This window comes from Dendrobates tinctorius, unplaced genomic scaffold, assembly GCF_039654945.1.
Source record: "Dendrobates tinctorius isolate UK_male_01 unplaced genomic scaffold, ASM3965494v1 ptg000089l, whole genome shotgun sequence".
Lineage (NCBI taxonomy): Eukaryota > Metazoa > Chordata > Amphibia > Anura > Dendrobatidae > Dendrobates > Dendrobates tinctorius.
In genome coordinates, this window is record NW_027361757.1 from 140,324 (window position 1) to 161,748 (window position 21,425).

A 21,425-nucleotide genomic window follows, 5' to 3' on the forward strand; every position below is an offset into this window, starting at 1 on the left:
GGGAAATAATGACTTCACGTGATCTAGACTGTATGCTTCTGTTAATACATCCTAGAATTGCATTTGCCTTTTTTGCTGCTGCATCACACTGTTGACTCATATTCAGTCTGTGATCTATTAGTATACCCAAGTCTTTTTCACATGTGCTGTTGCTTAGCCCTATTCCTCCCATTCTGTATATGCTTTTTTCATTTGTATTGCCCAGATGTAGTACTTTGCATTTTTCCCTGTTAAAAAACATTCTGTTAGTTGCTGCCCACTTCTCCAGTTTATTTATATCTTTTTGAATCCTCTCTCTCTCTTCTCTAGTATTAGCTATCCCTCCTAGCTTTGTGTCATCAGCAAATTTAATCAGTTTACCCGTAATTCCTTCATCTAAATCATTGATAAAGATGTTGAACAATACAGGGCCCAGGACAGAGCCCTGTGGTACCCCACTTGAGACATTCTTCCAACTGGATGTTCAGCCATTTACGACCACTCTTTGGGTCCGATCACTAAGCCAGTTATGAATCCACCTAACAGTTGCCTTGTCCATTCCATACCTAGTCATTTTTTCAATAAGGATTGTATGAGATACTTTGTCAAATGCTTTGCTGAAGTCAAGATATACTATATCTACAACATTTCCTTTATCCACCCAATCAGTGATTCCGTCATAGAAGGAAATTAAGTTAGTCTGACATGACTTATTAGTTACAAACCCATGCTGACTGTTTAATCACTTCATTCTTATCCAGGTACTGACATACATGTTGTTTAATAATTTGTTCAAAGATCTTTCCTGGTATAGAAATCAGACTCGCCGGCCTATAGTTGCCTGGGTCCACCTTCTTCCCCTTTTTGAAGATAGGAACAACATTTGCTGTTCTCCAGTCTTCTGGGACTTCTCCTGTTCTCCAAGAATTTTCAAAGATTATGGAGAGGGGTTCAAAAATTTCTTCTGCTATTTCCTTCTGTACTCTGGAGTGTAATTCATCTGGACCTGGAGACTTGAATTCATTTAGGTTAGCTAAGTGTTTCCTCACTATCTTTCTGTTTATAGATATCCTGGATTCTTCTATACCCTTAATAGGACAGTGAAGAACAGTTGATGATATGTTTCCTTTCTGAGAGAGGGTATATGTAGGATCCCGTCCCGATTAAAGGACAAGTCCCGTCCCGATTAAAGGACAAGTCAGCTCAGTCAGCCAGCGGAGTCCTTAGAATTCGCCTTGCGGAGACGCGTCTTGTTGCTGTCCAGCCAGTTGAGGGCCTCCTTTGCATCCGGGAAGACATGGACAATGTCCTCATCTACCACTCTTAGTTTAGCCGGATATAGCATTGTGTACGGCACACCCAGAGCTCTCAACCTCTTCTTAATGTCAACGAATTTGGTCCTTTGTTTTTGAACCTCCATAGAGAAGTCCGGGTAAATGGAAATCCTGGAGTCGTTGATTTTCAGGTCCGGATGATTCTTGGAAAAGCGAAGAATAGCATCCCTGTCCCGATAATGCAGAACCTTGACAAGCACCTGTCTTGGGGGACGACCAGGGGGGAGGGGAAACGCGGGAACACGGTGAGCTCTTTCCACGGCGTATAAACGGGACAGGTTATTCTGGCCAATAGTGTTTAACAGCCACTGTTCAAAGAACTCGGTGGGTGCAGAGCCTTCGTTTTTTTCCGGAACACCAATGATCCGCACATTGTTGCGTCTTGACCTGTTCTCTAGGTCATCAGTTTTTGCCTGCACAGCTGATATTGCAGTGGCCATACGCTGATGCTGCTTGTCAGATTTTGCAATAGTATCTTCCACAGTGCTGATATGTTTCTCAGCTTCCCCCATCCTCTCCTTAGTGACATGCATAGAGTGTTGTAACTTAGACATACTGGCCTGCAGGACCCCCAGCTGTGCTGCCACATCAGTAATAGTAGTGTGAGAGTGCAGTACCAGCCTGAACAAGTCTTTTAATGTGGGCTCCTCTGGGATCACCATCCCCCCCATTTGCCGCTTACATTTCTCCAGCTCACCTCCACTCTCCCACCTCATGTTTCCTTGCTCTTCCTCCCGGCTCCCGCAGTCACTCTCCTCACCCTCCTCCACACCAAATTCCTCTGGCTCCTCCGCAGGCTGACCTCCACCTGCATGTGCCGGGCTCTGCATGTCTTCCTCCAGCCTGGCGAACCTCCGCAGCTTAGATGCGGCATCTGACTTCTTGGGGATTCCCCATCTTCCTCCGGGCCCGCCATCATTATGTCCTCCCCACCGGCGCCATCTTGTGCTTTCTTCTCCGACTCCCCAGCCGGCCTTCTGCCTCCTTTCTTCCCTGCCATTTGTTCGTGCACTCCTGATTTACAGAGCCTGCGGTCAGGGTCAGCACCCTCTCCAAGGAATGTGAATTTGACAGCTAAATAGTGGCTGCAATCTATCAAACTGTCCTATATCGAGCGGGAATTCCTTCAGCATGCGTCCACTCACATCTCCCTCAGGCCACGCCCCTTCTTGTCAGTTTCTTATGTGTGATATTACTCCAGAAATCTTACTCCAGGGACTGGTGTAAGATTTCTTGCGTGGCGCACACCGCTCATCAGAAGCCCATGATTCAGGAAGAGGCCAGCACCTTTTCATGAATCAGGAGTGTCTGACTCAATCACACCCCCTCAACAAGAGAAAACCTTGGGAATATTTCTAAAGTATCATATATGGGAAATCTTTCAATTAGCAACTTGAGAACTTTATATTGATTTCACATTTATTTATTTTTTTAATCATTTTTGATTGAGCCTGTTCTGATTGCTTATGTGCTGCCAGAGACCAAACTGGGCAATTGGCCTGGTCTTTTACTAGATATTCTTTAGGCTATGTGCACACGTAGCGTTTTAAAACGCTTACTGAAAACCGGACTCCTTCCCAGAAATCGCGCGCGATTTCACCGCGATTTCATCGCGATTTTGCCGCGATTTTCGCGTGCGATATTCAAGCACTTTCCAAGCGATTTGAAGCATCGCTTGGAAAGTGATTGACAGGTTGGTCACACTCGTCAAACATAGTGTTTGACAAGTGTGACCAGGTTTTTACTATTGAGGCCGCCTATGCGGCCTCAATAGTAAAAGATAGGATGTTAAAATGCTAAAAAAAATAAAAAAATCGGTGTATATTTACCTTCCGGCGTCCCGCGCTGCATTCCCGGGCCTCAGCGTTCCCAGTAATGCCTTGCGAGACCTGTGATGAGGTAGTCTCGCGTTGCTATAGCGATCTCGCGAGACCGCGTCATCACAGGACCTTGCCGCAAGGCATTACTGGGAACGCTTAGGCCGGGAATGCATCGCAGGATGCCGGAAGGTAAATATACCCCGATTTTTTTTTTTATTTTTTATTCTTTTTTTTACAGGGGTATGGTACCCAGGGCTTGGAGGACAGTCTCCTCTCCTCCACACCGTGGGTACCAACCGCACATGAGACGCTTAACTTCCCGCATGGTGGGCATAGCCACATGCGGGAAGTAAGCGATTCTCATGAATTCCTATGGGTGCGGAATCGCGGCAATTCTTTGCGATTCCGCACAAAGAATGAGCATGCTGCGATTTTTTCCGCGATGCGATTCCGCCGCGGAAAAAAGCGCAGCATTAGCACAGCATGTGCGGAATGCCATAGGAATGCATGGGGGGCGTTCTGTACACGATTTTTAAGCGTTTTCGCGCCGAACATCGCGGCAAAAACGCTTAAAAATCGCTACGTGTGCACACAGCCTTAGGGTAACCTCAGAAGATCACCCTCATGAGCAACCCAATTGTAAAACTTTTCACTTCATAATGGAAAACTAACCCCTTCCTTACCGTAGTCAAAAATACATCACTACCTTAGCCCTCCAATGAGTATAAAACTAGATCTAAGCAAGGCGAAGGGATTTGGGTTAATTGCTTGTCCAATAGAAGGGTAATAAATATTTACACCTTATTTGCACTGCCTATTTGAAAAATATTAAAACTTTTACACGTCTGTGTAATGATAACATGTGGTTACACATTCTCTTTATTTTTCTTACATGCATTTGAGAAATTGTAGGGCTTTTGTTTTGTAGAAGCAAAATTAAAGGTAATTTTTCACCAGTTTTTTGCTACCCCATCAGAGAGAAGCAGAGACCCTGATTCCAGCAATGTATCATTTACTTTACTGGGTGCTCCAGTTTTGATTAAAACCTGTTTAATCTGCTGCAGATCTACCAGTTTTCTTAATGCTGAGCTCTGTATAACACCATAACAACTGTATAACACACCACTGATTGGCAGCTGTCTGTGTACTCTGTGCATTGGCAAATTCTCTGTGCAAATCTGTTCATTAGTGGTGGGGATGGATTTTATACAGAGCTAATAAATCCGGAGGACTAAAAGGCAGCAGATCTACTAGTTCTCTAGTTATAATCTCCTGCTGATCAAATGGTGATTGTATAAAAACTACAGCTAGCAGACCAGTAAGTGACACATCTCTGGAATTAGTGTATCTACCCCTACTTTTTGCTGATCGCAGATTAGGTGGGAAAAACTTGGTGACAAATTCTTTCTTTTAAAGTGTGTCTGGCACTAGATTATATATGTCATCAAATAGATCTTTGACTTGATGAAGCTGATTTACTTGTTTGCATATCAATGAGTTATGAGTCCTTCTAACAATAAAATATTCTAATATTAAGCAATGAAGATTTACAAAAAATTGTACAGCCATTCTGACAAGTAAGCACACCTGTTTTCATCAGGTCTAATAGCGATCTATTTGTTTGTATTGTGGAGTCTGGATACAGATCTACTTTAATTTCCTCCTTCAGTGATTTGCATGTGCAGTTATTCTCAAATGCAGACCGCTAGATTGGATCGACTAAAGCAGAAGCTGATTGGCAGATTTTTCCCATCTTATCTGGCTACAAGTAGTAAAAAGTGACATTGTGTTTAAGAAAATTCAAAAAATATCACTGTTCTAATCCCATATGTTCATTGCTAGGTGCTCAGTCTGACAGTGAAGTCTCCTCTTATCACACCACGGATGTTAGCTTGGATCGTGGATACACCTCTGATTCTGAGGTTTACACTGAGCACAGTAAGCAGTCCAAGATGCATCGATCAGTGACTGACGTGGATATGGCTAACAGTGGCTGGCTTGTGGTAAGCAGACATTTAACATCAGAGCACTAACAAAATCAAAGATTTTGAAGTCAGTTCATTCTTGTTTCCCAAAACAAGCAGGCTTTTCTCCTCTATTTCTAATACATCGGTACTATGAAGCTAACAGAATGGAAGCTAATCTGTCCATTTAAAATAAATGGATTAAATTCTATTTGATTCACGTTTATGCTTAGGTTCTCTTCAGGAGAGGTCAGAGTGTGGCTGGAAAGAGGCTGTCTGCCAGAATGAGTGCAGAGCAAGATTAAAAACGGCATCTCATAATCCTAAATGGAAAACTTTTCAAACTGCTTATAAAATAAGCAATGTACCGTCCCAATGGTGGGATTTTAAATCTTTTAGTTTGCTACTCATTGCTTAGGTTGCCGGCCCCCTCTTTCATTTCTCAGTGGTGGCCGATCTCCTAGGCAAGGAGCGCAGCACATACAGACTCTGTTATAAAGCTGATGAACGCTCCTCTGAACCTGGACGGATCACTGAATCCTCTTTATCTTCTGTTCCCTTTTGTTACTCTATTGCTGCTGAGGCAAAAACATCTCTGCTTGCAACGTCGGAGAGTGCACAACTTGGGCCAGCAGCACAATCATACTGCTGGTCCACACTGTCAATTGTTCAGGAACACACTGTATTCCTCCCCCTTCATCCCTGGTAAGCAGGAAGCTGGGAGGCAGGGGAGAGGAGTGCTCCTGAAGAACACATAAGAACACCTTTATGTTGCTTATAATGTAGTGTATTAAAGTTAGTCAAACTACAGATATGTTTTAGCTTTTAATTTTATTATAGTATTCCCACTACAGTAGGAGAATGGAGAGGTAAGGGATTACTACTAGAGTCTGTTCAAATTGATTTGCAGGACCCTGGACATTGGCCACATCAATAATCTGTGGCTGTTGGTATCTTGAGAACTGTCTATTACCTGATGGCATCCGTGGTTCTTGTTTTGATTAGTTGGCCTGGTGTGACGTCACATGTATCATGCCACAACAATGATGTCACTCCAGGCTGGCTAATCATAAAAAAGTGTCATGGATGCAGTCAGACAACAGGTAATGGTCAGTGCTCCCATCCAGGAGACAGATTCTTGACATGACTATTGCACAGTCTATGTGAATTGGTTTGTACCAACTCTATATACTACATCACTTTTTGGACCTAATATACCTTTTGTTGTTTAATATGAGCATGTTATGTGTTTTATTTCTGCAAAGGTTGGAAAGGAAGATGTTGATGCTTCTAAAATAACTGCAGTGATGAACAAGCCAGGAACAAACACTGCAGTAAACCAGTACAGTTTAACCATTGGTCTGGACTTAAGCCCACATGATACAAAATCTCTTATGAAAAGTGTGGAATCCCTGTCGTTCATTGTGCGTGATGCCGCACATGTCACACCAGAGAACTTTGAGTTGTGTGTAAAGACAATTCGGGTCTTTGTAGAGGCGAGTCTTAATGGAGGTGTGTGTAAGTGTTGCTCAGTCTTCTTCCTTCTAACAGATCTAATAGCTGTGTTGGATAGCGTGCTGTGTCCCCTATACAACTTTTCAATCTTGAATAAAAAGGTTGACACAATCTGGGCATGGCATTGCGCTTACTGTCAAAATATTAAGTCCCCTTTAAATACAATATAGTATGGGTAACTGAGGACATATTACATAGTAACATTTGCTATTATACAAACATCATAAAAAAGATAATAAAAGTTGTACTGTACAAGTATTTTAAAGTGGCAAGTTTGTATGCTGTAATTAAAGGAAATCTGTCACCAGGATTTTGTTACTCCATCAAAGAGCATCATGATGTAGGGAAAGAGAGATTCCAGTAATATATCACTTGTTTCAGTTTTGATGAAATGCCGATTTTATCTGCTGCAAACCTAGCAGTTCTCTGAATGCTGAGCTTTGTATAATTGCACCAACACCACTGATGGGAAGTTATCTGCTTATGCACCGTGTACATAGAAGCCACTAATGAGTTGTGGGGGAACGGTTATACAGAGCTTATGAATTTTTAGGACTACATGTTATGGCACCAGGTTTACCAGCGCTCTAATAATCAAGTGCTGAGAAACCAGTGATTTTATAAAAAGTACAGCAAACAGCCCAGTAAGTGACACATCACTGGAATCAGGGTACCTGACTATATTATGCTGCTCTACGATTAAAGTGGCAAAACCCTGGTGACAAATTCCTTTTAAATTAATTTGCACATTGTACACCAAGTAATATCCACTTCTGGCTAGCATACACCAAAATATACAGAGCTGGATCTCTACAGCTCCATACACTGTAGTGTTACTTATGCTGGCAAATGTGTATTCAACTTATCATTGACACTTCTATTTTTAAAGAATTGTAACTGAGCTTACACGTTTTCCTGCGCATCTCTGAATGTGTTGGCTACTTTCATTGCTTGTCTTCAGTCATTTAGTAATTTTGTGTGGTTGAAAAATGATCCTGTCACTTCCAAAGGGTATAAATCCCAAGAGAAGAGAGCGAAGAGTCACAAATATGATAGCAAAGCCAGCCGCTTCAAGAAGAAAAGTAAAGAGAAAGAAAATCCTGTGCGTCGATCCAGGGTCTCCAATCAACGCCAATATCGTTCACATAGCGATGAGGAGGAGGACGAGAGTGTGCCTGCCAGTTACCACACTGTGTCATTACAGGTTAGTCACAACGTAAGTATGGCAGGCCTTTCCTCCTCCTTCATATCTTCCTATTTTTCTTGGACTACTAAGAAGAAATAAGGACTACTTGATTTCTTCAGGAAATGATTTTCCATTTTATTTTGTCAAATCACTGATTTCACATCACTTAAAATTAACTAAACGCTTTAAGGACCGCCTGTGATGGATTAATTGATCATGTGTTACAGGCTCTAAAATATTAGCTTTGTGGCACAGATCCGTACTCTGCCACTTTATGATTTAACTGGGTGTCTAGATAAGAAGAAATTTTAATCACCAAACAGGCATCTTCACGACTTGTCCCCTTTTATATAATCTTGGTCCCTAGGCTCAGTTTAAGAAATCCAAAGCAAAAGTAAAACGCCCTTTACTCAAGGTCACCAGGTCCTCCTGCTTCCAGTGTTCCGTATTGGTGGCAGCGTTGACCTCATGATGACAATGCGGAAGCTAATAGTAGATGAAACGCCCTCTTCAGAGCTGCTGAGGTCACTAATTGGCTGCTGTGCTGTTGGTGACATCAGGAGCAGTGTCAGAGACTCGGCATTTTACCCTGGCGAGTCTGACAAACTGCTCCTGGGGATTAGGATTTTCAGAAAAGGGACAACCCATATTAGCCCTGGGAGTGACCTGAATTTAGGAATTGGCCCTTTCACTGCCTTAGACTGCTGTAAAGTTATAAAATGACCTCCTTCACTGGCTTTAGTAACACCTGAATTTGCTTAACTGTTGCTTAGCGCTTCTTCTTTTGTGAGGGAATAAACTAATGCTAAGGGACATTTAATAATTCTGCTTCTTAACATGGGAGACCAGTGTTATTTCTGCAAACGTGTTCCAAAAGAGGTGGTGGATAGAGGTAAGCTGCTAAGAATTGTCTTTTAGGAGATGAAGATCAACATGATTCATATTATATTGACGAGTGGGAGTTAAATTAGATGGGTTTTCAAAGGGGGTTATCCTGCCAACAACATTTATCACCTACCATCGGGTAATAAATGTATTGTGGTGGTCTGATTTCTAGGAGACCTAAAGATACCTAGAATAGTGGTCCCATATGTGAATGGGGTGTAGTGGTTATTAGAGATGGGCAGACACCTGGATGTTCGGGTTCGGCCGAACAGTTACAGAAAGTTCAGGTACCAGAACAGTTCCCAAACCCGGACCCCATTCACTTGAATGGAGGGCCCCAACATCCAGTGTTTGCCAAGCTGTCATGTGCATGACAGCGCGGCAAACACCGCTTCTGATCGGCGGTGAAATCATCCCCACCAGTCAGAGTCGCGGTTTCCACACGGTCAAAAGACAGCGTGAACGCTCAGCTGTGACTGGAGGTATAAAGTTTACCTCCGGTCACTGTTGTCAGCTGATGAGACTACTGATCCCATCATTCAACACCTGCTGCCTCTAATTACAGTGAGAGCAGGAGCGGCGGATAGGGGTATTCATCAGCCGCTCCTGCGCTGTAAATAAATAATTTAAAAAAAAATACGGCGTGGGTTCCACTGTATTTTTGCTAACAAGCCAGATAAAACTCACAGCTGGGGGCTGCAACCCTCAGTTGTCAGCTACAATAAGGCTGGCTATCAAGATTAGAAGAGTTCCCATGCTGTGTTTTTTTTATTATTATTTAAATAAATAATTTAATAAACCGGTGTGGGATCCCCCCATATTTGATATCCAGCCTTGCTAAAGCTGACAGGTGGTATTCCATGTCCGAAAGTAGGTTCACCCATCTAGTTGTTATGCTTTACCATCACTCCATTGACTGCCTAATATAGTGGGGCTCACACATTTGCAATTCTACAGACCCATTGAAGTTTATGGAGTGGTGATCACATATTCACTTTACCGCTGTAGTCACAGGGACTCTTTATCCCCCATTCTCAGGGTCTGCAGTAATCCCAGTAGTCAGGGTTGCAATTAATTCTGCATACGTCAGTGCTGTTTGGGGATGACTCCTGTAAGTCAGAACCTGATATTACTGTTAATTGTAATATAAGATGCATGTGCGTCTCTGCAGGATGATGGCCAATGGACACTGGTCTACTCTAAAATACCAGATCCAAGTTAAGAGAAATCCATCACCACATTCAGTCAATTTCAGATCTAACGCAAACATCCCCGGAGGCACCTGATAGTAATCAGCATGTGACTCTTCTTTGTTTCTGACTTTTTACCTGTGGTCCTGGTGAAGGAGACCTGATTTCACTATTCCTGCCTCTTGTCTGCTCTTCGGCTATATTCTCTCTTTTGGGATGACTATTGTACTCCCTAATGTCAGCGGGCTTTACTCTTCTGGAATTTGTTCTGTGATCCTTTTCTTCCTTCACACGGAGGAGGACATGGCCTGCATTAGAGAGGTAGATGTGAATGTCCAGATGTTCTCGTTCACATCATGGTAAGGTTTTGCAGATATGATAGTTGTGGAAGCCATGATTTTATCTTACTAGCTGTAAAAAATAAAGTTATGTGTCTCATAACATAAATGACAATATGGACTGACTCCGTTATTTCACCCAACCATTTTGGCATCCTTTTCTTGTATAGTAAAAAAAAAGTATTTAAAATGTTCACACCGCACCTGTTTATATGGACCGTGCACATGTCGTTACATGACAGGCAATATTGTAGGTGTTGCACCACTTCATCATTGAATGTTTACAAATGAAAATAGGATAGGTCGGCACTACTAGTCATTGCAGTTAAATTATTGGATTGGCATATGGAGATAAATATCATTATTAAGACCTGAGTCAGTTATAACATAGCCACATGTGCTGCTCAACAGGAGACTAGCAACATCAAAAATGGGAACAGAGAAAAAAGTGTGGCACTCACCCCGTGGCCAAACAGTTATGCTTTTATTACATCCGGGCGGAGGAGAAAGACAGATAACAGAAAGAAAAATGAGGCTGGATGATGTTCTTGGCAGCGTGAAATGCCGTTGCTCTTTTTTTCTCTTTATCTGTATCCTTCTCCCTGATGTAATAAAAGGAATAACTTTTTAGCCACGGGGTGAGTGCCACAGTTTTTTCTCTGTTCCTAGTTTTCATTGAATGTTTGCAGACGGAACAGCTGTTGGCTGGGAAAAATGCTATACAGTATGTAAAAGTAGATTTATCTTCCATTTCCCAATTTTTTCAAAGGCTGCTTCACAACTGTGTGTTTCTTCTAGCTTCTTGATCTGATGCACACGCTTCACACAAGGGCTGCCACAATTTACAGTTCTTGGGCAGAGGAACAGCGCCACCTAGAGAATGCAGGAGAGAAGATCACAGCAGACTCAAGGACACTGTGGTCAAACTGCTGGTGTCCATTGCTACAAGGTGAGTTATCTCCCTCCAGATCACCAGCATCTTGAGTAAAATTTTGGTCAGTCTTTTACCGATTACTCAGCATGTTACAGGATGATGAGGGTTTTGCTCGTTGGGTGATTAGCAGTCTGTTTACACTGTATGATCTTAGGAATGCTCGTTCACGATAATCTTTCAGTCTAAATGCATCTTATCATAAATGATAAAATTATAACTGCTGTAAGCCTAACGCTTAGTTCACGCAAGGCGTTTTTGCTGCCTTTTTTAATGCTAATTTTCAGCTCCATTTTACAGTACCAGCAAAGACTTTGAGATGTCAGAAATCTCATGCACACAGTTTTAATGGTCATCAGTATTTTGTACTTTGCGTGTGTTTTTGGACATGGAGCATGTCACTTCTTTCAACGGTTTTTCAGCGGTTTTCACCCATTGACTTGAATGAGTGGTGAAAAAAACGCAGGTATCAGGTTTTGCTGCGTTTTTTGTGCCAAAACCTGATTCTATAGAATAGGACTTTTTTTTTCAACACTTAACATTATCGGCATGCACAGGAGACAAGTCTAGCATTCCAAAACCGCCACAACAAAACAAGAAAAACCAAGGAAAACATCCTTTTTTTTTCTGCAGCTCCTTTCCTGCAAAGATATCAGGTTTGGCTGCAGAAAAAAACTGAAAAAGTGTGAACTTACCCAAACAGTGCAGCCATCTCTTCTGACCCCCTCACACACATGAACATTCAGCTGTGCCTGGCACGGCGTTGTTGGTGGAGACTGTATGTGAATTTATATGTTGAGGCTTTTAGTCAAACTGTTGAGTGACACATAAGAATCTTAATTACTCTGTCGCCTAATTGGGGGACACAGAACCTTGGGTGTTATGCTGCTGTCCACTAGGAGGCGACACTATGCATAATCTGAAAAAGATTAACTTTGGCTCCTCCTCTGCAGTATGCACCCCTGGACGGCGTCAGCCTTCTCCAGTTTTTGCTTAGTGTCGCAAGGAGGCACACCTTTTTTCTTCCGTTTTTTTCCTTTTTTTCACGGAAATACAGATGAAGAAAAGTGGGTCTCCAGCGAGACTCCCGGCATGGCTCCCTCCTCGGTCCCCTATTAGGGGTACCCGGTTGAGGTCGCCGTGGTTTTTTCCCCATGTCGCTCCCTCCCCAGTCCCTCGGGTCCTGGTTCGAGGTCGAGACCCCCCTCCTTCCCCAACCCCTTTAAGGGGTCTGGGTTGAGGTTGAGGTGAGGATGAAGACCCCCTGACGGTGACAGACGCACCCTCCCTAATCCCCCGCAGGGGGTATTAGGTTGAGACGCCTCAGGTAGGGTCGGAGATCAGGCAGCATTTCGCAGCTTCCAGGGACCCCAGGCTGGCTGAGGGATCCTGTTGGGGCCGGGGGAAGGGTGCGGACTGGATGGCACAGCAGAGACAGGGTTTTTTCTGCGTCCCTGTCTCTGCAACAGCAGCGGCTCCATAACGCTTCAGGGGCACCCCATACAAAAACCGCTACCCCTGCTACCCCCACCGCTATCCAGTCGACCATTCTGGGGGGGTCTGGTACAAATCCGCCCCCACCCCCACCCCCGGACTACCGCGCCGCTCTGGAGCCCTCCTGGGCATCAGGCTTCTAATTTAGGCCGCGGCTTCGGCCTAGCTGAAGCCGCCGCCTTTTCCCCGCCCCCTGACCCGCCCCCCGGATGACCAAAATGACACGCTGGAGTGTCATAGAAGGGGCGGATTGAGGCAGAAAGGGCGCGTTTTTACACAGCGCAGCGCGCCCTTTTCAGCTCTCCGCCCCCTCCTCCCTCTCCTCAGAGCCCCGGTGGCCATTTTTTCCGGATGAGATCCAGGAGAGGAGCATCACAGCGGTCTCCGGGGGGCACAGAACTTGGATCTGTCGGCGCTGGACCTAGGGGCACACCGGTGGGGTAAGCTCACAGCTGGGTTCTCATTACTCAGCTGTGAATCTATACTTCCTATAAGGCTTTCTGTGGGTTCCCTCTGCGTAGCCACCCCTGTACGATCCCTTATAGCCAGCCTCTGTGCACTATGCCGGGCTCAAGGAAGAGAACCAGGGAGGAATGTTTCTATGCATTCTGCACAGCCTGCAAAGCCACGCTCCCTAGTGGCAGCACGTATCCACACTGCCGGGACTGCATCCAGAACTCTGGGTCAGAACCCCAGGGAGTCCCTACTGACGCTTCAGTGTCACAGGCCACGCCGGAATGGGCAACTCAGATGTCTCAGTCTATGTCACAGTCCATAGACAACCTAACTGCTACATTACTGCAAGCTCTGCAGAGTCGGGCCCCGGCTATGGACGGTACACAGCAAACGGACAGCTTGTCTCAGGAACATGCTGCTTCCGACTCTCACAGACGTAAGCGGACCCACAGGTCTCGATCACCTAAGTCGCACTATAGCACAAGGTCGTCCCCCTCTAGGGAGAGACAGCGTCATTCCAGGTCTCCTGGGCAGTCCCCTGCCACAGACAGACAGTGCAATTTACCACAGGGATCCCCCACCACAGAAGACCCCCGCCCCAGGTCGCCCTCCAGGGATCACCTTAGCGAGGCACAGGATTCGGAGGGCATCTGTGACTCGGACTCAGATAATGAAACGGTCAGGTCCGTGGTACCTTCTCCCCCTAGCAATACAGCACTAGTTGAGGACATAATTTCTGCCATTCATCGGGTGCTAAAAATTCCAGAGTCGCCCCCGGAAGTCCCAGAACATAGGATTTGCTTCGAAAGTGTTCAAAAACCACCTAAGGTCTTCCCTAATCACGATGAGTTTGAGAAAATACTTACCAAACAGTTTGCGCAGCCTGACAAAAAATTCGCTAATCGCAAATATTTGGAAGCGAAGTATCCCTTCCCACAGAAAGACACCAAACAATGGACAGATCCACCTGAAGTGGACCCTCCGGTTTCTAGGCTAGCAGCGCAGACTTTACTCTCTCTGCCGGATAGCTCAACCCTCAGGGACACAGCAGACCGGCAAGTAGAACGCATGGCTCGTTCTATTTTCGAAGCGGCAGGCGCCTCTCTGGGCCCTGCATTTGCTTCAGTTTGGGCATCCAAGGCCATCCTGGCTTGGGCCAAAAAACTACAGGAGGGTCTTCAGGCTTCAAATCCTGAACTCTCGGACCAAGCGGTCCAGATGGCAGTGGTAGCAGACTACATGATTCATGCAGCCCTGGATTCCGCCAGAGGTGTAGCGGGAATAGCATCAAACGCCATCACGATCCGACGCATCCTCTGGCTGCGAGAATGGAAAGCGGATGCGGCCTCAAAGAAGACCCTCACGCGACTTCCGTATTTTACTGGAAGACTTTTCGGCGAAAAGTTGGACACCATGATAGCCAATGCCACTGGGGGTAAGAGTACCTCTCTCCCTCAACTAAAACCGAAACGCACGTTTAAACGAAGAAACCAGACGCGATTCCGATCCTTTCGGAATTCCTCAGGCTGGTCCGTTTCGCGCCCAGTGCAAAACCGCAACCGTTCTCCACGCAGAGACAACCCACGGACTCAGCAGCGACCGGACAGGGCTTGGCAGTCGAAAGCAGGCCAAGCAAAACCCAAGGGAGGAAAACCTCAGAACTTCACTTCATCATGACTCGAGACCTCCGGAAGACACCCCACCAGTAGGCGGCCGACTTTTACTCTTTCAGCAAGTCTGGCTGCCTATTACAGAAGACAGGTGGGTCAGGGAAATAGTGTCTTCCGGATACAAGATAGAGTTCACTTCCGTTCCACCGAACCGGTTCTTCCTTTCTGTTCCTCCAACACCACCAGAAAAGGCTCGTGTTTTCCACCAAGCGGTTTCCTCTCTCTTTCAATCAGGAGTTGTGGTGCCGGTTCCCGCGAAAGAGAGATTCCGAGGATTCTACTCAAATTTGTTCGTAGTCCCCAAGAAAGGAGGCGGCGTCCAACCCATATTGGACCTAAAACAGCTCAACAATTACGTACGGGTCCGTCATTTCCGCATGGAGTCCCTCCGGTCCATCATTGCATCCATGGAGCAGGGAGAATACCTCGCCTCCATAGACATACAGGATGCGTATCTCCACATACCAATTGCTCCCGCCCACCAAAGGTTTCTCAGGTTCGCGGTCAACCAAAACCACTACCAGTTTGTCGCCCTTCCGTTCGGACTCGCCACGGCTCCAAGAACGTTCACCAAAGTCATGGCGGCCACCATGGACGTCCTGCACTCAAGAGGCATCCTAGTCGTCCCGTACCTAGACGACCTCCTCGTCAAGTCTCCCACTTTCAAAGACTGCGAGGTCAGTGTCTCAATCACTCTAGACACTGAGTCGCCTGGGATGGCTAGTCAACCTACAGAAATCGTCGACCATCCCAACTCGGACTCTAACATTCCTGGGAATGGTATTCGACACCGCCAGGGGCCTGGTGCTCCTTCCCAAGGACAAGACACTGGCCATCCGTCTGGGAGTTCGCACACTCCTTCGCAGTCCTCCTCGATCTCTCCGTTTTGCCATGAGAGTCCTCGGCCGGATGGCAGCAGCAATAGAGGCAGTGCCATTTGCCCAGTTTCACCTCAGGGTCCTTCAACTAGCCATGCTCAGATCTTGGGACAGGAACCCCTTCTCCCTCGACAGGGAGTTCAGGTTGACATCATCAACCAGGAGGTCCCTGCATTGGTGGCTCAAACCAACCTCGCTTACACGAGGGAAGCCATTCCTCTCAGGACAATGGAAGATCCTGACTACCGATGCAAGCCTGACAGGCTGGGGGGCGGTGCACCTACATCACAGGGCACAGGGCAAGTGGTCACCGAGGGAAGTGACATTGCCCATCAATGTTCTGGAAATCAGGGCCATTCTCTTGGCACTGAGAGCCTTTCATCACTTGCTTGCAGCCTCGCACATACGGATACAGTCGGACAATGCCACAGCTGTGGCATACGTGAACCACCAAGGCGGGACCCGCAGCGCCCAGGCGATGAGAGAAGTGGCTCATATCCTCCGCTGGGCGGAAGACACAAGGTCGGTACTTTCTGCGGTACACATTCCGGGTGTAGAAAACTGGGAAGCCGACTTCCTCAGCAGGCAAGGAATGGACTCGGGGGAGTGGTCTCTCCATCCCGAGATTTTTTACCAGATCTGTCAACGCTGGGGAACCCTGGATGTGGACCTAATGGCATCCCATCTCAATACCAAGGTTCCCAATTTCATGGCCAGGACACACGACCCGCGGTCGCTCGGAGCGGATGCCCTGGTCCAGGACTGGTCCCAGTTCCGACTCCTGTACATTTTTCCACCCCTCCCCCTAATCGCCAGGGTCGTGAGGAAGATCAAGCAAGAGGGAGTTCCGACCATCCTCATCGCGCCAGACTGGCCCAGACGTACTTGGTACGCCGACATCGTCCAACTTACGGCAGACGCCCCCTGGCGTCTACCCGACCGTCATGACCTTCTGTCTCAAGGTCCGTTCTTCCACCAGAATTCAGGGGCTCTCAATTTGACGGCATGGCCCTTGAAACCTGGATTCTAACCCAGGCAGGTTTTTCACCGGCAGTCATTACAACTATGATCAGGGCAAGGAAGCCTGCCTCCGCCAAGCTCTATTATCGTACCTGGAGAGCTTTCTTTTCTTGGTGCGAATCTCATGGACAAGTCCCACTCCCTTATTCCCTCCCGAAGGTACTAGGTTTTCTTCAATCGGGCCTAGATGCCAAGCTATCCTTAAGTTCGCTTAAGAGTCAGGTGTCGGCGCTTTCAGTCCTTTTTCAAAAGCGCATTGCTATTAAACCGCAAGTAAGGACTTTCATCCAGGGAGTTTCCCGATTGGTTCCTCCCTACAAACGTCCGCTGGATACGTGGGACCTCAATCTGGTCCTGACAGCATTGCAAGCTCCACCCTTCGAACCTCTTAGAGGAGTTCCACTCTCCATTCTTTCTCAGAAAGTGGTTTTTCTAGTGGCGATCACCTCGTTACACAGAGTGTCGGAATTGTCAGCACTTTCCTGCAGACGGCCTTTCCTAGCCTTTCACCAGGACAAGGTGGTTCTCCGCACGGTACCATCCTTCCTTCCGAAGGTTGTGTCCAACTTTCACCTTAATGAAGAGATTTCACTGCCTTCCCTTTGCCCGGTTCCGGTTCATAGAGTGGAGAAGGCTCTGCATACGCTTGACCTCGTCAGAGCATTGCGAATTTACGTGTCCAGGACTGCACCTTTCCGGAAATCTGATTCCCTCTTCATTCTTCCGGAAGGTAGTCGCAAGGGGTTGCCGGCTTCCAAGGCTACCCTTGCCAGGTGGATCAGGTCCACCATACATGAGGCCTACCAACTTAACAGTTCCCCTCTTCCGGCCGGTATCACGGCACACTCTACACGGGCAGTAGGGGCCTCCTGGGCCATTCGGCATCAGGCTTCGGCACAACAAGTGTGCAAGGCGGCCACTTGGACTAGCCTACACACGTTTACGAAACACTGCAGTGTTCATACCCAGTCCTCAGCGGATGCAAGCCTGGGTAGACTGGTTCTGCAGGCGGCAGTACCCCAAGTCTAGGGGACTGTCAGCACAATATTCGTCCACTGCTTCCCACCCAGGGACTGCTTTGGGACGTCCCAAGGTTCTGTGTCCCCCAATTAGGCGACAGAGTAAAGGAGATTTTTGTGTACTCACCGTAAAATCTCTTTCTCTTAGCCTTTAATTGGGGGACACAGCTCCCACCCTGTTGCCCTTACGGGCCGTTGTTTCCTGTTGAGTTCTCATATTGTTCTTTGAGCTCGTACATAGTAGCCTTCTTACAGGCATGGTTATGTTATTTGGTTACGTTCCTCCTTATGCTTTGGCACAAAACTGGAGAAGGCTGACGCCGTCCAAGGGTGTATACTGCAGAGGAGGAGCCAAAGTTAATCTTTTTCAGATTATGCATAGTGTCGCCTCCTAGTGGACAGCAGCATAACACCCAAGGTTCTGTGTCCCCCAATTAAAGGCTAAGAGAAAAAGATTTTACGGTGAGTACACAAAAATCTCCTTTTCAATGGAAGCTGCCCCCTGAAAATGACCTATTGTATAAAGAACCTCCTTGCTGTGTGTGTGTGTGTGTGTGTGTGTGTATATATATATATATATATATATATATATATATGTATATGTGTGTGTGTGTGTGTATATGTGTGTGTATATATATATATATATATTATACACAGCTCTGACAAAAATTAAGAGACCACTGCACAGTTTTATAAAAATCAGCTTCTCTACAAGTCTGACAGCCATTCTATTCCAGTATCAGTTGAATTCCAAACTGAGTACACCTCATTCTGCTTATTATTATTTATTTATATAGCACCATTAATTCCATGGTGCTGATCATGAGAAGGGGTTACATCAAAATACAAATATCACTTACAGTAAACCATCTAACAATAACAGACTGGTACAGAGGGAAGAGGACCCTGCCCTTGCGGGCTTACATTCTACAGGATTATGGGGAAGGAGATAGTAGGTCAGGGTTGCAGTAGCTCCGATGGTTTTGAGGTGGCCGTGTGGTCATTACAGGTTGTAAGCTTTTTTTGAAGAGATGGGTTTTCAGGTTCCGTTTTAAGGATCCAAATGTGGTGGATAACTGGACGTGTTGGGGCACAGAATTCCGGAGGATGGGAGGATATTCAGAAGAAATCTTGGAGTCGATTGGGTGAGGAGTGAATAAGCGTGGAGGAGAGAAGGAGGTCTTGGGAGGACCGGAGATTACGTGAGGGAAGATATTGAGAGATTTGTTCTGAAATATACGGAGGTGAAAGGTTATGGATGGCTTTGTAGGTCAGTGTTAGTAGTTTAAACTGGATACGCTGGGAAACTAGGAGCCAGTGAAGGGATTTGCAAAGAGGGAAAGCAGGAGTGTAGCAAGGCGAGAGCTTAATTAGTCAGGCAGCAGAGTTAAAGATGGACTGGAGGGGTGCGAGAGTGTTAGAAGGTAGGCCACAGAGGAGGATGTCCCAGTAGTCAAGTCGGGAGATGATTAGGGCATGCACAAGCATTTTGGTAGAGTGAGGGTTGAGGAAAGGACGGATTCTGCAAATATTTTTGAGCAGGAGGTGGCGAAAGCTTGGATATGCGGTTTGAAGGACAGGGCAGAGTCGAGGGTTAAGGTACTGTCACACTTAGCGATGTACCAGCGATCCCGACCAGCGATATGACGCGGTCAGGATCGCTGGTACATCGCTAAGTGGTCGCTAGTGAGCTGCCACATAGGCAGATCTCACTAGCGACATCGCTGGGGACGGGGGTCGCTACTTACCTGTCACACTAGGCGATCCTGCGTCCTCCCGCCCGGCTCCACGCGTCGCTCGCCTTCACAGCAGGAAGCGCCACAGGAAGTGACCGACGAGAAACAGTCCTGGACGTTCTCGCGTGATCAGCGATAACCAGCGGCGGAGCCGGTCGTAGGTAAGTATCAGACACAGAGATATCGCTAGCAATATCGCTATAACGTCACTAGTTATAGCGATATTGCTAGCGATATCTCTTAGTGTGACATGGCCTATACCTAGAGGCAGCGGATTACCTGGACTGGGGTCATTTATTGTGATCAGGTAGGGAAGGTATGCGAGATGGAGGAAAGATAATTAGTTCAGATTTGTCCACATTGAGTTTGAGGAAGCTAGAGGAGAAAGAGGATATGGCTGATGGACACCCTGGGATTCTGGAGAGCTGAGAGGTGACATCTGGGCCAGAGAGGGTAGATCTGAGTTATCAGCATATAGATGGTACTGGAAGCCAGAAGCACTTATTGTGCTTCTGATTAGGTGATCACCTGAACCAAATCTTATTTAACAAAGGAAAGTATAGAAAACCCTGCTGTGGTGTTAACAATCCTCTTTCAATAGGACAAGCTGGATTGCAGAACAAGTGCTAGTAATATCCCAAAAGTAATAGGAATGAAAAAATAACTTTTAACCATACCAGGAGTTGAAAAAGTCTTGAGTGAGGAAAAGAAGGGCTCAATTCTGGCTTTACTAGCAGAGGGATACAGTGAACGTCATGTTGCCTCCATCCTTAAAATTTTTAAGATGGCAGTCCATTACAACAAAGTCAAGCAGCAGATATTGGGGACAACAAAGCTACAGACCGGCAGAGGGCGAAAACGACTGCCGGTCTGTAGATGACTCTCATCTTATTCGAATGTCACTCAGCAACCGCAGGATGACATCAAGTGACCTACAAAAGGAATGGCAAATGGCAGCTGGGGTGAAGTGCATGGCAAGAAGAGTTCGTAAGAGGCTCCTAGAGGCAGGGCTCAAGACATGTAATTGCAAGAAAAAAGCCTTTCATCAATGAGAAGCAAAGGAGAGCCAGGCTGAGGTTTGCCAAAGGCCATAAGGATTGGACCATAGAGGACTGGAGTAAGGTAATCTTCTCTGATGAGTCTAATTTTCAGCTTTGCCCAACACCTGGTCATCTAATGGTTAGACAGAGACCTGGAGAGGCGTACAAGCTACAGTGTGTTGCACCCACTGTGAAATTTGGTGGAGGATCGGTGATGATCTGGGGATGCTTCAGCAAGCCTGGAATTGGGCAGGTTAATCTTTGTGAAGGACGTATGATTCAAGGTTATCCTGGAAAAACAGTTGATTCCTTCTGCTCAGGCAATGTTCCCCAACTCTGAGGACTAGTCTGTTCAGCAGGATAATGCACCATGCCACACAGCTATGTCAATCAATGTGTGGATGAAGGACCACCACATCAAGTCCCTGTCATGGCCAGCCCAATCTCCAGACCTGAACCCCATTGAAAACCTCTGGAATGTAATCAAGAGGAAGATGGCCTTCAAACAAAGAACTGCTTAAATTTTTGTACTAGGCGTGGCATAAGGTCACCCAAAAGCAGTGTGAAAGACTGGTGGAAAGTATGCCAAGATGCAATGATAGAGGTAAAAAAAAGAGCAAAAAGTATAAATGGTATCAATGCTACAAAGAAATGCCAGTCAGGATCAAGTGTACAAAACAACAAAAATATACTCCAAAGTGACCTAAGCAGCGTACCTTCAGTATAGAAAGAGATAAGTGGAGGCAAGGAAGTGATGGGAGGACGGTAGGCAAAATCCCCTCATGCATCTCCACTGACATTGGCTTCCTCGTAGGTGCAAGATTGCAGCGTGGATGTCCTTTTTATACAACAATCTTGAACAAAATATGGTTCATGTGGAGGAAAGAAAGGAACAGCCTAAGTTTAAGAGGGTGGTCCACTTTTAAGACCATTTTACGAAATGTGCTGTAAACTTACATACTGTTATTAA

At 46.2% G+C, this 21,425-nt stretch overlaps 1 protein-coding gene across 4 annotated transcripts in view; it reads left to right on the forward strand.

Annotated features, from left to right (window-relative positions):
• GBF1 (golgi brefeldin A resistant guanine nucleotide exchange factor 1) overlaps positions 1-21,425 on the forward strand; it is a 212,446-nt gene that overhangs the window by 132,800 nt on the left and 58,221 nt on the right. The window contains exons 23-26 of one of the 4 annotated variants that reach the window (XM_073585753.1): positions 4,976-5,136; positions 6,363-6,615; positions 7,623-7,828; positions 11,010-11,160. In XM_073585753.1, coding sequence (XP_073441854.1) covers positions 4,976-5,136; positions 6,363-6,615; positions 7,623-7,828; positions 11,010-11,160 — 771 coding nt within the window. The remainder of the gene's footprint in view (positions 1-4,975; positions 5,137-6,362; positions 6,616-7,622; positions 7,829-11,009; positions 11,161-21,425) is intronic. The other 3 variants (XM_073585755.1, XM_073585754.1, XM_073585756.1) reach the window with 3 other exon arrangements.